General features: G+C 37.7%; 1 protein-coding gene across 12 annotated transcripts in view; it reads right to left on the bottom strand.

Annotated features, from left to right (window-relative positions):
- Nucleotides 1-18,712, bottom strand: part of MEF2A (myocyte enhancer factor 2A) — a 60,104-nt gene that overhangs the window by 28,128 nt on the left and 13,264 nt on the right. For 4 of the 12 annotated variants that reach the window (XM_050903184.1, XM_050903180.1, XM_050903177.1 and 1 more), the window contains exon 3: nucleotides 2,269-2,400. In XM_050903184.1, coding sequence (XP_050759141.1) covers nucleotides 2,269-2,400 — 132 coding nt within the window. Of the gene's footprint in view, nucleotides 1-2,053; nucleotides 2,204-2,268; nucleotides 2,401-18,712 lie in introns of all 12 variants that reach the window. The other 8 variants (XM_050903182.1, XM_050903178.1, XM_050903179.1 and 5 more) reach the window with 6 other exon arrangements.

Genomic DNA, 18,712 nt, shown 5'->3' with positions numbered 1-18,712 from the left:
GGGATTATTTTCTTTCACAACTCTCATAATTACTGGAATTAAAACCATGGCAGGTACAATTTAAGGGTAAAAATTCTGTAATATTTATTGACAGAGTAGAGAGATAATAGTTTTGATTTAGAGGTCAAATACAGATGACAAACATTCATGACGTAGCAAGTATACTTAAAAAGATGCACTTTTGTCATGTGCAGCTCAAAATTTACTTAGAATGATACTTCTGTACGACTAGCTTGATAACATTGGAAATATAACAATAGCTATAATTAAAAGAGCAGAGTACATTTTCTACAAGAAACAAAATCTCTTACTAGTGAGAGCCAACAACAGTGTCCTTACTGAAGCATTCTAAGAATAATTATCAATTTTTGGCACACACGGAAGGAAAAAGTAATGAAGCATAGCGATGTAATGCTAGCAAATCATTCACAGTATCCAACTAATGACAAGCTGTACTGGTATTTGTTTTCACAGGAAACTACTTCAAGAAACTATTCAATATCTACAAAAAAAGGTTGTTTTTAAACAGCATACTGTCAAGTAACTCAAACTAAACTTGAAATACCTGAAGTATGCTTAAAACAATGCTAGAAGCTAACAGTTGGAACATTTTTCTGTAGGTTTCTCAATATAGAGCTAATAAATGACAGCTTCCCCCCACACCTTACAATAAAGGCTGCCTCTGCCCATCTATGGTACTCATTTGGTTATGACTGAATTCTTCACGCTTTGCCTCATTCCTTCCTATCCTTTGACAGTAATGAGTGCACTAGAACAAAAGAAACTATGTTCTTATACAAACCCATAAGTACTGGAAATAGAACCACAACAGGTCCAATTTAAACTGTAAATACAGAACTATAGAGCTAAAAAATAATGTTGCCTTTTTTATTTACACTGATGTCTGCACAGACAATTTAGCAGCCTAAAAGCCTTCATGAAGACCACAGAAAATCAAGGGAGAGAAATTTAGCTGTAACATACTGAGAGATGAGGCCTGAAGAAGATGTCTCAACACAGAAATGTTGGATATCAAAAGCTTCAAAACAAAGCAAGAACAAAAGATATTGGCTTCATTCAAGTATAAAGGATGTGCTAAAAGAAGTGATGCTGGGTGTCATGACTGTCAGTTTGCTGTTAAGTCCCCAGAGATGGCCTTATCGCTCTGAACAATGAAATAATTTCTAGTATCAGCAGGTCATTTGGGGACACACTACTCAATTGCCCCAGGGTCTGTGCCAATTAACCTAGCCAGTCCATTTACTTTAACTGCTACAAGATTTGCAATGTTAAAAAATTCAAAAGCTGTGGCAGAGCCCTGTATTAGTTTTCTTAGAAGATGGAAATTAAACATCATCGTGTACACCTCCGTGAAAAACAAGCAAAATTTACACTACTGTTATCCCCAAACTTCTTGAGTTCTGGAGCCAAGTGACTTATGGCTGCAAATGGGTTAGGCACTCGGGATAAAATTTTCAAAGATCTTTCAGTGTCCAAGGAAGTATCTGTTACAATTTCAACAGGAGTAAGATGCCAATCTTTTGAGGTTCCCATTGTGCACCAGTCTTTATCTTTAAACATCTAAATACCTTTCCACACCCAGTCTTCAGCAAAATAAATTCCACTGATTTGATGACAAAATTAATCCCATTCTATTTGCCTGCTTGTAACATACTGTAAAGTCTTGATCAACAGACAGATCAAGAGCTACAAGATGTAAATAAACTATCTTACATCCCACGACAAAATCTATCTTTATAAAAATATTTTAGGTAGGATTAGGCAATGCAGCTAGGCTCCTGAAATTTAGAAATGCTACCTCATGTTCACAAGGTATGAAAAACCCTGAGCGCAAAAGAGAAGCTAGAGATAAATCTTCTTATTCTTTAAGATAAAATGTATTTTAACAAGATCAAGTATCGGCATCTCATTTTTCCTCAAAAATATATATTCCTTTCTCAAACCATCATATCCTCTTGTCTTTGCAGTGGTTTTCAGTGGTAAGCAAACACCATGAAAATTCTCATGCATGTAATAGAAGCACAAACCATACTTTAGTACTCACTGCGATTTTATGATTCCGCATCATATTATCAAACTCTTCATTAATTTTTTTATATTTTTCTTCTGTATGTGGCGTGAGCACATATGAAGTGTCAGGGTCCGGGCTGTCGCACCCTCTGTGTTCCTTCTTGTTCAGAGCCTAAATAATGAAGTTAATAAAAAGGATCAACAAATAAAAAGTAGAGATAAAATAAAAGTACTTACAGGGCCTCGCTTGAAAATAAAATCACTATCTTCATTTAGTTTGCTGAATCTGTCCTCCGATAGTGGACTGTGCTCAAAGTAATCGTCAGCATCAGGGCTCTCACAACCATTAAGGCCTTTCTTTCTTAAGGTCTGAAATACAATTGGAAAATTCACATACAAATCATACTAACTTGCCAAGAAGTTTTGTATACTACTGAATCATTCAGAGCCCCTGAAACTACATGAAACTTTCACAGACAAAACTCACTGTTCAACAGACAGGCTTAGTCTTTCAAAATAGTGGCATAGTACACAAAGAGAAAAGGTTCATTCAGAGGCACAGACTCTCCCAGGTGCCATCTCATGGGTAACTTTCACCTACAACCACTTCATCTCTCCAGTGTTCCATGCAAAACCATTTTTAGATACTGGCTGATGGAGTAAAGTTGCCTGACTTACAAGGAACATTCAAGCCTATGGCAAAGGAGTTAATGTCATCACTGGTAATTAAAAGCCAGTTTAGTGGATCTTTAATAAATTGATTTTAGCATCCCAATTTTAATATTCACATTTTAAAGAGCACACAGTTAAACTCTGAGAAACACGGTGGCTAAAATTTTCGATCAAATTCAACAACTGTAGTACATTAATATATGTAACACTTGGTCTCAGTAGTTTATAAAGGCAGGATTTTCCTGCACTTCTGTCATCCTGCATGATAACAAGAACTGCAAAAAAGTATAAAAAGAAATTACATAATCCCTCTCTAAAATGACTTAGTTTGCTAAATATAAGTTTTTTCAGACTCCTTTAGACTAACTTGATGCAACTGCTTTATTGGGCTACTTCCTGTTTTCTGATGGAGAACTCACATCAACATCCCCTGGAAAAAAACCTCAAACTTGTCTACAATCTAGGCATTACAAATAAGCTACTGAAAGAAAGGATGTGAAACTATAGGTCTCGTGACCAAATTTTAAAAGAAATTTGTATTCTTTGTTGTTTTTTCACCCTATTACACAATCAGAAATCTTTCTTTGCAAGTTCTCATTTATAACAAAACAAGATTTAAAATATTACCTATGGAAGAATCTTTAATGTTTTAAAAAAGTTTCAAAAGGAAAGCAATACAAATGTTTAAACAGGTACACCTTAGCAGTACATAAGGCAGCAGTAGGACTATACAGGCATGAGGGGGGTTGTGTGTTTTCTTTTTGTGAGAAATTATCTATATTCTATGAATTTTACACCAAAAACCCTAAACATTTGAAATCTGCAAGCTGACCTGCTCAGCACCATAGAGAAACTGCATTTGTTTTCCTACAGAAGCTGTTTCCATAAAACACTGAATTTCTGATTAAAAAAACCAAACTATGTTTTAGTTTAGACTATAGTATTCATCAGCATTTTTTCTTAAAGTGCTATCTACTAATTGTTAGTACAATAAAAAGCACACAAGACTTTCTCACTATTCATACATATGCAAAATACCGCCTATTTCTACTTCATTTTTAAAGCAGCACTTGAAAATTCAATTACGCCGTCTGAAATTCTTTAATATCACAGGTCACCATAAGCTATAATTCCTTCTCAAGTTTCTTGGCTTGCTCCACGTATCCCACACAGTATCTGGAACTCCCACAAAAATGTAATCACTAAATCAGCATATGGGGAAAACAGGTGTAGCTTCCTCCGGCACCTGTCACCGCACTGATCCTGCTCCTCTGACCAATCAGCTGGACACGTATATGGACTTGGCCATACAAGGGCCGGCTGTTCGGCCTCTCAAGGTCGGAGCCTCTTATCCCTCTCCCAGCCCTGCCTAACAAGTCAGCCTGCCAGTCTTCTACACTTTGATATCAGTCGGGAAAATGTTAACACTGTATAATCTGGATTACACTTAACCCCTGCAACCCACAGAATTCTGTAAATAGAATCCAAATATGTCTTTACATGGTGCTCAGCGTCAACACGCATACACAGTGCCCAAGACACGATTAGAAGCTGTATTTAAATACACATACTGTCTAGTTCACCTCCTCTGATAAACACATTAGAGCAATTGCAGCATGGCAGTTTCATTAGTGGTCCTTTCAACATTCTAAAACAATCAAGTGAAAGCTTTTAAGCATAATGCTGCTAATTCATCCTCCCAGATCTGTCTGAAAATTATACTCAAAGTTCTAATATAAAGGAAGAGATTTAGTTAAATATAAAAATGCATCCTTCCTCTTGGCAACTGGTTTTTTTTTATTTCTGATAACAATGGGGTTAACTCTGCCTTGACTCATGAGGAAGGAAAATGCCTCAGTATCTCCTGTTTAAGATTCTGGAAACCTTCACTCCAGATGGGGTTCCTGTCATTGTGGAAGGATTTAAGCCACGGTTCACTGTTACAGATAATAAGTCTAGGTCTGATATCCAAAGCTCTGTCTCCTTATCACTAAAACATGAACCGCCACTTTGAGGACCTAACCATAAAAAGACTGCCAACTTTATCATTGCCCAGTAACATAATAGTAAAACATTTCTGCTCCGTGGCTCGTACTAACAAGCGGAATGCTGTAATCTGTTCACACGGCCAGGCGAAGCCTACGCGAGACAGCCCAGCCTCAGCTTTCTCACAGGCTGCAGAGTGAGACATGATAACAGGCCCCTGCTCAAGGGAAAACAAGGAAGGCCATGACTACTGGGAATCGCTCTGTGGGGACGCAGGAAAGCCAAACTCCATAAACAAGTGCTGACTCCGCCCTCAAGATTCTCTATAGCTAAAATTTGTTATTTCTCTGATTAGTGTAATAACTTGCCTCCCTGAGCTGTTTCCAAGATATTATCATGGAGACCGAAATTCTATTAACTCTGAAGGGGGGGGCGCGGGTTTAAGAGAGAAAAATGCCAGTTAGTGAGACCAAATAATATCTGTGTAACATGAAGAGAGTTTTATTTCTCTGCTGTGATACACAAGCTTGTTGAGAATAAAATCAGAGTTTTTGCAGTTGAGGCTAATAAATATAGAACTTAAGTTTCTTACTACTACAAGAGTAAGATACAAAGAACATTAAATTTCAAGTTTTGCTATTGGACGCTCACTGCAATTACGTTCTGGTGTTAAGTCTTTTTTTCCAGATCATCTAAGGGAATGTGTAGCCTTTTGAGGTAATCTGTATTACTTTCCACTTCCTCTAAGACTTAGCCAAAATTACTGGAAATTGTTCCAACATGTTTGCCAACGCACTGTATTGTGCCTTCAGTAACTGAGATTGTGCAGCTTTGATATTAGACTGGATTAACTAGCTGATGAGAGAAAAGTACTGATTTTTGTCAGAAAATAATGTGAAGTATTTATGAGAAACCAAGGCAGGTATGAAATCTGTTTTTAAAAGAATGAAGCAAACACTACAGTATAGTTGTGTGACATACAAAGTCACTGTACAAGTGTTCCAGACAGCTGTGGTCATCTTGATATTGCAGAATGACCCAGAAGTTTTAAACTGCTTTTGTTCCACTGTGTAAAACTGAAATATGAGAATATTATAACTATTAGTTTAACACTGGTTTTGTTTGGGGTTTTTTTGAACAGCAGAGCTTAAAAAACATTGTATGAGAACAGCTGGACTAGCTATGACAGGTTTAAATATTACATTCAAGCACATGGTACAAGAGCCCCAATATTTTCCTGAACTTCCCCACACATATGCAAAGTACTTTTTAATCGCCCTGCATTTTGCTAATTTAAGAAAAGAATCATGCCTTGGCAAGAAGCATCTAAGGAACAGAAGAAGGGCTTCTTGCAAAACAACAACCAAAAAAAAAAATTAGCTTCTCTCTACAATTCATCATAGATTTTACTGAAACCGATAATACAGACACCAAGGAGTACAAAAATACAATAAAGTTATTTATTGTATGATCCGTGAGGAAGCAAAGATGATATTCAATCATCACAGTGTAATTATCTTAGCATAAGCTTCCTTCCACAAAAGCCAACAGAGAAACATGAAATGCAGGAGCTTTAAGCCTGCTGAGTCTCCACAGCGTGAAATCAAGCCACCACCTTCTCCAAGGCTTGTTCCAGCCCAGCTGCATGCTGCTTCTCTCACACAAACTTACACTGGCTCAATATACTGGTCATCAGCAGTTCTGGAAACCAGAAACTCTGAACTAATAAACACAGATTACTGCTACCAGAGATGAAGTTAAGTGACAACCCCCAACTGTCCTCCTCCCCATGAAAGATCCTGTTTTTTCATATCCGACTCTGAAAGGACACGTTGCTAATGGTTAAAAGAGCACAATCAGCATGTTTTGCGCTCCGATTCAGTGAGCGTGGTTAAAAAGCCAAGACTTCTGATATTAGTGATCTGGGCTCCTTACAGGCACTGGCAAAACTGTAGAGAACTTGATTATGTTCATTGTCACCTCAAGAAATAATATTTTTCTGCCTTAAAGCAAAAAAGTAGGATGACCTCATATGTAAAAAGTGTTACGAAGTGCAAAAAAGTATCAGTTCATTCAAAACATTTTCAGTGTTGGGTTTCTTGTAATATTACACAAAAAGGAAGTGGTTGTTGCTATCAGTGCTACTATGTATCATGTTAACAGCTCTATTTTTGCACTTACTATTGGAGCTGGCTAAACAGGATTTTTGTTGGTGTTTCATCCCAAATCATGAGAAAAACATTTCCAAAATTTGACTAAGATTGAAATGAAAAGTGATTTCCCTTGGAAAAGGCAAACCTTTCACTTAAAACCTGTGGCTAGTTCTGTTTCTGCTGTTGCAGTCAGAGCACGGAAAAGCTGCGAAGCAGCACAAATTTGGAGTAAATACTTTTTAAAAAACTGTAGTTTTAAGAAGTCTAAGTATTCCTCAGCCCTGAAGTAATGGAAAGGCTCCACTAGTACTACCAAATATTACTACTGCTCCAGTAGGCACGTACACCGTGGTTATCAGAAGGATAACCAATTAAACAGTCTCCTGATGCTCTAGAGAACTGCCATGCAATAGTGGAGAGGAAGAGGACACTGCTGCTACTTGCACCAAATTCCAAAGGCTCCTCACCCACAAATGCAGTCACCAAGCGCTCACACAGCTCTGTGCAGGAAGGACAGGACTGAGCATCACTCTGTCATCCGTGATGGGAGTAACGGTAAGATCACTGAGGCAAAAGATTGTGAAGTTGCAGTCACACCAATAAAATGCCAAAGGCCAGTAGTACCATTGGCCCAGGTTGCAATAGTGCCTTTCCTATCAATGTTCAGGAACAAAGAAAAATAATTCCTAAAATAGAGATCCAAGGATAACCAAGAGCTATTTAGCCGTACTGCGGCCTTCAGGATCAGTCTCGCATTCCATCTCTGCAGATGATTATAGAGATCCATGCTTTAAGGTTATTTTCCCATGCTTTAAGGGAACTGCTGAAATCTCTGTGGGAGCAGTTTGACAAGCTGACCAACAGTTAACAACTTACTGCCACAGAAAGTGCAGGATCATAGAGACCACCCTTACGCCAACTCTGATGTTTGCTTGAGCTTGCAGTAAGTCATTTTTTCTTCACTAAAATGACAGAAAACTCTCCTTGGCCATTCTTTATTTAACTTATTTTTGCTGGGTTTGTTTTCAATTGTAGCAGGAATAAGGTGGTTTTCCAATGCATGGGCTGAGCACCACAGACACAAAGTAGGCAGAAGGAATGGCCTGTCCTTTCCGGCAGCAGCGAACCATTGCCTCGGCCACCACTGATAATCACATCCTACTTAAAAAGCTGCACCTTTTTTCTGAGATACTCACAAAACGAAGGACAAATACAGTAGTCACAGCACCAGACTCCCACCCAGTTTTCATTCTTGTTATGTGAAACATCAGTGAGAGAAAACAGGGCATATTCCTTTAATGCAGTTCAGCTCCCTTCCCACAGTGGAGAGAGACTTCAGCTGGCAAGAACTACATGTATCACTACAGACTTTACATATAGCAAAAAGTCATGCTAAAAGCATGACAATTGCATTATTATTTGCTTCCTGTTACATACTATTGCCAAGAAGTTGAGCCTAAAACCAGGCTGGATTTTTCTTCTTTTAGAACACAAAATATTTCACTTTCATCACCCTGAACAATACTTCCTGCAGGTCAGTTTGGCTTCAGAAGTATCATCATTTCTGTTTCTTTTCTCTAAAGTAATAACATGGTTCTGCAAAGTCGGAGCTTGACCCTGCAGTGCTAGGTATACGAATTTTACCACTGTCTAAAACACAAGCGGGAGTGAAGTGCAGCGTATACATCAAAAGTGAACAGCCAGAGAAACACCATATAATTCAACTCAGTAACGGTGTTTTGTGTTTGGAGCTCATCAACATTATTTCTGTAGGATTCAATTTCTTTTTTCACAGTTAGATGTACTGGATTATTTTATGTGATGTTTACAAATTCTGTAAATTTTCCTCCAGCTCTATTAATATTCTCAACTTCAACCACTGAAGCATCTGCAAATTTCATTATGAAGCTGTTTTCCCTTCCTTGGACTTAGGAGGCTACTTCAGTTTTTAGCCCTAATACTACTCCCTTCAGTACCCCCGACACATTTTCAATTACGTTTTGCTATGCTATCAGTTAGAATTTCACATTCTAATTGTAGCCACAAATACATACATCCCAAAACAGCACAGTAAAGCAGACTGGTGCCCAGCTTTCAAGATTTCAGTGAAACGCATAGGAAGTCAAATTAGATTATGACAGACATTTCTACGAGCTAAGCAACTTGGAGAGCTTAACTTCTTTAAGAACAAGGCCTCACCAATCTTTCTGGTAGGCTCCCCAACCAAAAGAATGTATACTAAGTAAAATCTGAAAAATTTACATACTCTGCTCTTAGCTTACTTAAATAATATTTTCCATACTTACGCTCAATTAGTAGTGTTATTTCAAAAATAAATAATTGATATTATGCAAAAATATTTAGACACCAAAAAATCTGAGTACAGTACTTTAACAAAGTTTGCTACAATGATTGTATTTCTTGGCCAAATATTATAGTATGTTAGGAAAAAAAGGAGGTTTAGTATTAATTACTTATTCCAGGGTTTTACAAAGAAAAAAATTGTAAGACTGCCTAGCACTAGGCCATAAAATACAAGGAAGAGCCCTTTAAGCAATGCTCTGCTACGTTCATCTGCAGATGAAAAATGTTCATGATTTGAAATTTTATCAGTGTCCCTGTTATATACCACTCTAAGAAAAGACACGGTCTTGTTTCAAATGTTGGAGCACTTCCAGTATCTGGCAAATTTTAACATGTATCCCTCGCTTGCCAAACATGAAAGCTAGCTGTCAAATTCCTCCAAGATATGATACAGATGGCACTTAGGATTCAAACTCTCATTTACATAAAATAACACATACAAAAGGTTTTTAGACATGATATGAAGCTTAAATTCTAGCTTGAAGCATCTTTGCTGTGAAATGCTATTTTAAATAGATAAACCACAAGCAATTACTGAAGAATAATAATTTTATGGGCTATAAAATCCACTCTTCTTTTCACTCCCAGAATATTACACAATGCACTGGACTAGAAGGTATAGGAAGGGAAGCTGCTTGCTTGTATTTGTGATTTTAGAGAAACACTATCTGTAAACTGTGGACTGTATAATGCATTTGCTGACCTACAAACAAGCTGGATTGCTCATTCCTAAATGAACTTCGAGACTTAAAACGATTAGTAATCCATTAGCACTGATAATACTGTTTCCACAGTGAAAGCTAAGCCAAGCTCTCAAAGTCTGATATTTGATGCATTTATCTTTGTTTCACTTTCTATACAACTTACTAGACTATTGAATTTTATATCGCTGAGCAGGTTTTCACTTTACCTGTTTTATAGAAAGTACCATCAACTGGATTTTTCCATTAAAGAGTACTAGATTGCCAATCTAAGTAGATCTTATTCACTCTTTTTATTAAAAACAAAAGACAAAGTAGATCGATGTTCATCTTCAGGAAGCAGAAACTATGCGTTAGCATATAAATTAAATATATTTTATAGTCCTTACAGGGAATGCAGTCTGCAACAAACAAAATTTATGGTAAAATCAAGCAAGACACAGTTCTATGTTAGAATGTTCAAAGAGATATTTTATGGTACATAAATGCTTTTTTCAATCCTTACTCAAGTGACAACATATCTATGTACATACACATCCTCGCATATATACCTCTTCACATACTTGCAACAGTTAAAATGTAAATCACCAGCAGCAGTGGCCGACTGAATGCCTCCTTTCAGCAACAGTATATTGCAGATAAGCCATATGGAACATGAAAAGTTTCCAAGAGTAGCAACCCATCTGCATAATATCCTTCATAATCTTTTAGAAGTTCTTTAGTAAAAATATTATCTCCTACTCATAGTTTGCCAAGAAAAATTTTCTAAACTCCAATTACAATTCAATAATATAAAAAGAATGGGTTTGTTTCGGTCTACCTGCCTATACAGTATTGGTATTTCAAACATTTCTTGTCCTAAATTTCTCCTTACAGCTTGCAAATTGGAAAGGATAAACAGAAACTATTTGAGAGTCTTGGTACTCAAGATAACTTAGTATCATCAAAACAGTAATTACAACACAAACAGCAACTATGCCCAAAGAAAATGTTTAGTGGATTCTAAGGATTTATACAATTGTTAAAATACCACTCACATGTAAGATTATGAGAACTGTCTACACTAATGTCTACCAAAACAAGCTTCAATTACCTTTAATATTGGTATGGAACTGCCATTTTGTTTCACCTAAAAAGGTGTCCAACTGTATACACAAATAGCTAAGAGTATGTGCGGGCACATGTGTGCGCTCTAAACAGGTGTGGTGTGTGTGCACACACATACAAGCATTATCCCAGTTCATAACATTACTGCAGAATATTTACCAAAAAAAACCCCAAAAATAAGCAAGTTGAATAAGACAACTGAAAGCAGGTACTTGAAAACACTGAGATAAGTATGTACAACAGGAAGCAGTGAGCCTCTCCAGAAATAAAGAAGTAGGGTACAAGCAGATACATCTCTATTTTTACTGAATTAAGATAATTAGAATGTAGGACTTCAAGACACAAAGCTGTAATAAGTATGTGACAACTTGTGTTTTGAATACTGAACTTCTCAGTTATGTGTCAAAGGAATATACTTAATATGTTTTTCCTTGCATAACCTTCACCTAGAGTGAATTATTCAAAAGCCAAAGCACCTCTTTGAAGACTGTCCTTACTTAACCTGAAGAGGGGGTGGGAAATCAAAGGTGGGAGGAAATCAAAGGTGGGACCTAGAGAGGTAGAGAGAAAAGACTGTACGGGAATCGGGGACAGTGAAAGACGAGTAAGCTTTACTCTATCGTGTGTAACTCATGTCAACGTTGCATAAAGACTGGCTCTGGCATGCTTGATTTTTTTTCTTTTTAACAAGTCACTATACTCAGCAAGTACTGAATTGTAAGTTAATGCAAAAAAGAGCACGGCTTTAAATGGCATCAGTTTGTTACAGTTAGAAGAGCTTTCAGTGGGACAATGTGCAAAAGCTTTGATCCAAAAAATCTTCACAATATTCCCAATTAATTTGGGGCTTTTTAATTAAAAATATATTATTCACTTCCTATTGAAAGTAACCGATAAATAATTCCAGTAAAACATCATTTTAATGTTAAAATTCACACTACTGCCAATTTAACTAACTTACCTAGCATTCTATAATCTATATTATAAATTACAGATATGTAAGCTCCCACTTGAAATATTACATCACTGATATGACATTAACAAGATGTAATAACTATCAGTGATAAGTCACAAAAAGACATTAACACTGTATGTGTATTGATTTATAAGTATTATGAAGAACAAGAATACGATATGATATAATAAAGGCTGTTAGGAGATTCATAGGTCTGTATCACAAGAACTACCACCATAAATACTTTCTTTATTCAGGTGATAAAACAGTTACAATGCAAAACATACCAGGTGAAAAGATCAACGTGAAGTCCTTTATTCAGATGAGTGTTACAGCCTACATGGGCCACAATACTTGCAGTAAAACACTGGCAATGAACAAACCAGAATCTCCATCATATGATCAGAAGTATCTCATCACACCCACATGTTGGTTACATGACTGGGAGGCTTTATGACAGTATGAAGATGTAGGCCAATTTTTCTTGGAGGTGAGAGACTTCCCCCAGCCCTCTTCTGCAGTAGCACCATCAGTTTAAGGCCCAAACATTAAGATTATTCAAAAGCAAAGCATTAGAAGCTTCTCAACAGAAACACAGCATGTAAACATGCTGAGGTCCAAAAGGCAACTAGGACTGAAGTATCCTATAGATGACACTCTCCCTCCTTTTTGACAGTTTATGCTAAAACACTGGCTGATGAACAGCAATGATCATGAAGCTAGCACTTCTGCTGTCCCTTCTGCAAGGTGGTTAATCCCTGGCAGACTGGCAGGGTTGACAGCTGAAGACACTACCAAACCCATGAGCTTGAAAGTCAAAGCTGGGGTTACATTAACTCTCTGCTGAAATCAAGAGTATCTCAGAAAGAACAGGTTTTTATCTTGCTGTAGTTCCAGGAGATGCATTGTTCTGCAGTCTCTTCTTTCCATGCACAGCTTGTGTAAAGTCACTCACTCTTGATTAACAGATGCCATGGTCCTCACTTTGAAATTGCAAAGTAAAAAAAATACTCTTCTAGCTGTCAATACAGAATTTCAAAAGCACCAAATTCTGCAGCAACACAAGGGCTGCAAAATATGAGACCAGTACAGCTTGAAGAACTTGTTAATACAAGTAAATAATTATGTCTTTGTGTGACTGCCTGCATAAACTCCAGCATTAACAAGCAGTGAGTTGTTACACATTTTCTTGGAGGTCGATTTTCAATCCTACTTAACACAACTTCTCCAGAACAGCTAAATCCAGAACCCGATCTCTGATAGGCACTTCCCGAGCAGTGGGTGCCAGAACTGGACTTCGTGTGTCTCCCCCATAAATTTCAAAAATAAAAACATTGTCCAAACACACTGCAGAATCAGTTGGAAAAACATCACTTGCACAGCTGGGAAATAAATACAGGACTTCATAACAGAGGAGAATCACTGTTTTTATGTAGCTGACCAGCAGCACCTATTTAAATACTAAAAACAGTCTCCAAAGAAAATGAGAGGTATGTGTTATTCATCAAAAATAGAAGCTATATGCCATATGAAAAAAATAGCCGCTTTCATCAGGTTTTGATTCTTTGGAATGTGTTATCCAAATCTGTACTACAAACAAATACATAAACATGGAGCCTTAATCACCCTTTGCTTCGAAAGGAGGATGGCAAGTAAGAAGTACAGGACGTAGGAATCATTCCAACAAACCTTCATGGGCCAAAGAATCCCAGATGCAAGATGGATCCTTAAAGAACCTCTCAAATCACTCTTAGTTACTCCACTTGAAAGTGCATCTTTATTTTACAAATGTCTAGAATATTTGACACATTTTAGCTTCTACATGTCAAAGTTTATATTTTAATAAAGATTTGTGAGGAAGGGTGGAGTAAATACGGTACTACTATCTGCTAATTTGCAATATAAACCAAAGTCAAGGGTAGTTTTCATAGGAAACATACGAGAAATACTTACAAAAGCTATAACCTAAAAAAAGACAGATTCCACCTAACGGCAAGTTTTACATCATAAGGCCTCATTCAAAAGCACAACAGCCTAAGTTTTCTACAGTAAAACAAGCAAAAGCTAAAGTTTTTTGTATTCAAACCTCATCCTAGTAAGTTACATGGGTACAGTGAAAACAAGCTTTGCTCCTACTGCTTTGGGCTTTTGAATATTTTGATTTATTCCAATTACATCTGGATACTGCATACTGCAAAGGAAAGCAAAAAAATCACACAAACTAAAAGTAGTTAATGTTATGTAATTAGAATCCAAAATATTCATTATACTCATTAGCATTGTTTGCTATATCACAGATTCATAGAACGGTTTGGGTTGGAAGGGACCTTAAAGATCACCTAGTTCCAACCCCCCTGCCACGGGCAGGGATACCTTCCACTAGATCAGGTTGCTCAAAGCCCCATCCAGCCTGGCCTCGAACACTCCCAGGGAGGAGGCATCCACAACTTCTCTGGGCAACCTGCTCCAGTGTCTCACCACCCTCACAGTAAAGAATTTCTTCCTTACATCTCATCTAAATCTGCCCTCTTCCAGTTTAAAGCCACTACCCCTCGTCCTGTCACTACACTCCCTGACAGAAGGTGTCCCCCCCAGCTTTCCTGTAGGCCCCCTTTCAGTACTGGAAGGCTGCTCTAAGGTCTCCCCGGAGCCTTCTCTTCTCCAGGCTAAACAGCCTCAGCTCTCTGAGCCTGTTCTCATGGGGAGGTGCTCCAGCCCCCGATCATCCTCGTGGCCCTCCTCTGGACTCAATCCAACAGGCCCATGTCCTTCTCATGTTGGGGCCCCTGAGCTGAACACAGTACTCCAGGTGGGGTCTCACGAGAGCAGAGTAGAGGGGGAGAACCACCTCCCTCGACCTGCTAGCCACATGTCTTTCGATGCAGCCCAGGATGCGACTGGCTTTCTGGGCTGCAGACGCACATTGCTGCGTCATGTTGAGCTTCTCGTCAACCAACACCCCCAAGTCCTTCTCCTTAGGGCTGCTTTTGATCCACTCATCGCCCAGCCTGTATTTGTGCTTGGGATTGCCCCGATCCACGTGCAGGACCTTGCACTTGGCCTTATTGAACTTCATGAGGTTCTCATGGGCCCCCCTCTCAACCCTGTCAAGGTCCCTCTGGATGGCGTCCCTTCCCTCCAGCGCGTCGACCGCACCACACAGCTTGGTGTCGTCAGCAAACTTGCTGAGGGTGCCCTCAATCCCACTGTCCCTGCTGCCGACAAAGATGTTAAACAGCACCGGTCCCATTACCGACCCCTGAGGAATGCTGCTCATCACTGATCTCCACTTGGACATTAAGCCGTTGACCGCAACTCTCTGAGTGCGACCATCCAGCCAATTCCTTATCCACTGAGTGGTCCATCCATCAAATTCATGTGTCTCCAATTTAGAGACAAGGATGTCGCGTGGAACAGTGTCAAATGCTTTGCACAAGTCCAGGTAGATGACGTCCGTTGCTCTTCCCTTATCCGCCAACGCCGTAACCCCATCGTAGAAGGCCACCACATTTGTCAGGCACAATTTGCCCTTAGTGAAGCCATGTTGGCTGTCACCGATCACCTCCTTATTTTCCATGTGCCGCAGCACAGTTTCCAGGAGGATCCACTCCATGGTCTTTCTATGTCCAAGACATTTCTATCTTTAATGGTTAATATGTCTAGAGTTTAATGAGACACTTAGAAAATTCTTACTTCTTCCAAACTGAAATATTAACAACTCATGTTACCACTAGAAACTGAGGAAAGAACCTTTAAATAGTACTACTTCCTCTTTAGATATAGTCTGCACTTTAGGATTACAATGACAGGCTTATACCACTGACTAGCAGGACAGGACACTGAACAGTCATGCCCATAGTCATGTCTGTCACATTCAGAACTATTCTAAGAAATAAAGCACATCTCTGGGAACTTTACTGATTATGAGTACCTTGTAGCTACATACACAGGTGGTGATGGGAACTGAATCAAGCCATGCTTTAAATTGTTTTAAAGAAAACTTATCTGTGCTCAGAAAAATGAGCTACCTAAATGCCCCAACAAGCACTACTCCAGCTCTGCTTGGAACTTGCTTCTTCCAGACTATAACTTGTAACAATTCATTTACTATATCCATTAAGCTACATCTATTTACTGTTATTTTCGGTTTCATGTCAAATTCAGGAAAAAAGTTAACAGCATTTGATGAAGGCAGGAAGGAGAAGAAGGGAGAAGGTTTAGTATATTAGTTACATTTTCTCATCAGGTAACTGTAAGAAGGTGGTGGAAAAGGAAGAGGGGAAGAAATGATCTCAGGTCTACAAACAGAATTTAAAACACTGGCCAAGCATCTAACTCACAGGACAATTAACCATTTCATTAAGACAATCAGGTCAAAACACTGATAGCTTGTAATGAGGACAGGAAAGATTTATGTATTTTCTTTTTACTAATGATATTTGGACCTATGATATCATTCATTCCCCTTTAAAGAGAGATCAACATAAATGGGGGAAAAAAATTATCAAAAACATGCTATCATGACCAACTCAAACTCTTTGTATTTCATCTAGAAGACACACCAAGTTATCTTGGTTCTTAAAATGCATCCACATCACCTATTGCAGGGTTGCTTCTGCAGAGTTTTCAATAGACAGGTACCGTACAAAGGCCCTCTACTAGCATTTGACATAGATTTAAGATTCTAGTCCTCACAGCAGCACAGCCTCCTGAAGAGCCATCTGATTCGATTTGAGATTCTACTATGTACAGCCAAGTAAGCTGTCATTCATCAGTTAAGTGATGAGCTTTTTCTGTTAGTTTATTAAAAAAATAAAGAGAACATCACAGCCCATTTCATTTCACAGCTTTAAGATAATCTCACCAGTATAACTGTTATAGGACTGCCGTAGTTCAGATTGCCCTCTGTCCTACATAAAACTACTAGTGGTAATACAACAGCTAAGCACAACCATTATTAGCAAGAGACTTCACAAACTTATATATAAAGATGCATTCTAGACAAACTTCAGATATATATGCTTTGATTAGTGATTAAAGCTGGAATTCATCAAAATTCAGAATACCAGTACAGCATGGTAAGTTTAAAACACCAGCACTGTTTTAAGAGGTAGAAGAAACCCAGTGTTCTTAACCCTAAAACACTAAATTTAATCACTGTTTTAGACATGAGGAAAGTGTAGCTTTAGATTGTTTGCAGGCAAGCCAAAGCTGTTTAAAAAAAAAAAAAAAACCTAAGTCTATCCTACTTCTGGCAATTCTTTATATATCAGAAATGAAGGAATGCCAAATGACATTAACTAGGAACAAAAACTTTTTTCTAGCACTGTCAGCTTTCTTAAAGTCACCAACAATCTGCCATTTAAAAAAAAAAAAAAAAAAAAAAAAAAAAAAAGCATGTCAACATTAGTCACCAGGACACCCAAAGCAATTTCAGCATAGCCAAAGAATTAAAAGAATATTTTAAAGTAGAACAGTATTACCAAATGCAAGATATGGAAAAAATTAATGGTAACAGTAAACAGCTCAAATAAAATGACTTTGGGGATTAACTGTTGAACTTAATCTCCCAAATTAACAAAAAAAGAAAAGAAAAAGAAGAGACAGAGACAGACACCTTTATGAGAGGTAACTGTTCTGCTCAGCACAAAATATACAGGTGTCTTCTGTCACTATATTCAAAATAAATATTTGCTACCTTGACCACATCTTAAACTTTTCAAGGAAGCTGTTTCTTCATGAACCCTGAGTGGGAAATAAAACCCAAAAGCATAACCTGTTTACAAGCCAGGTTTATAGTAAACACTTCTACTAGGAAAAAAAATATATTCAAGCTACTATACATATATATACACATGTATATTTTTAGATATCTAAGTTTTTGATGAATCATATTCCAGATCACTTCAGTTTTTATGCATTTTCTCTCTTTTTAAGGTAAAAGTGAGATTTTAGTTCCTTAACCATATATAAATCCTCCTCAATCACCTCCTTAAAATGTCTCAAAGGCATCTGTGTGCCATCTCAAATTATTTCAAATGTTATATGCAGTATAATTACATTTACATAATCATTTAGCAAATCAAGTCCAATAATGCCTACATTTTCTCAGCATCATGAGCAGATTACAAAGTCATTTCCTTACTTCACTGAAACCATTTTTAAGCTTCTTCCTTCTTTTAAATATATACCTCTCATTTCCAGTGTGGTCCATGCTATTTGGAGACCAAAGCAAGTGGTCCAAACAACAAAAACACATAATACTATTCATAGTACTCATACGTATTCTTCTATCAGCCCAAAGCTTTTCGCTTTTTTCTTTCTTTTTCCCCCCCTAAGTCTAGCCCACTTCTGGCAATTCTCCATCTATCAAATATGAAGGAATGCAAAACAACATTAACTAATCAGCATTGTCAACCTTCCTACAATCTCTAGTGTGCGCCTAACCATCAACATTCATGGTATCGCCTCTCAGCACTATCTCAGTTCTATAAAGCTGTGTTGATATTTCATGTAAATTTGGAGATTTTAGTCACCTACATTAAGCATCAGTTTTTATTTCCTACTGAAGCTGGTTGTAGAGCATTCTCTTCCTTTTTAAAAAATATGTTTAAAAACTTACCATGTAACTTCTCTTCTGAAATATTTCAAAGAAATATATTTTTGAAGGATGTGATCCAATTTCCACCATCTTTTTAGCTTTGAAAAGCAAAACACGGAAACCTAAAATGCTTGCCAAATGC

The sequence above is a fragment of the Gymnogyps californianus genome, chromosome 11 (genome assembly GCF_018139145.2).
Source record: "Gymnogyps californianus isolate 813 chromosome 11, ASM1813914v2, whole genome shotgun sequence".
Lineage (NCBI taxonomy): Eukaryota > Metazoa > Chordata > Aves > Accipitriformes > Cathartidae > Gymnogyps > Gymnogyps californianus.
The sequence above is the reverse complement of the archived record's forward strand: the minus strand, read 5'-3'. Positions and strand labels throughout refer to the sequence as shown.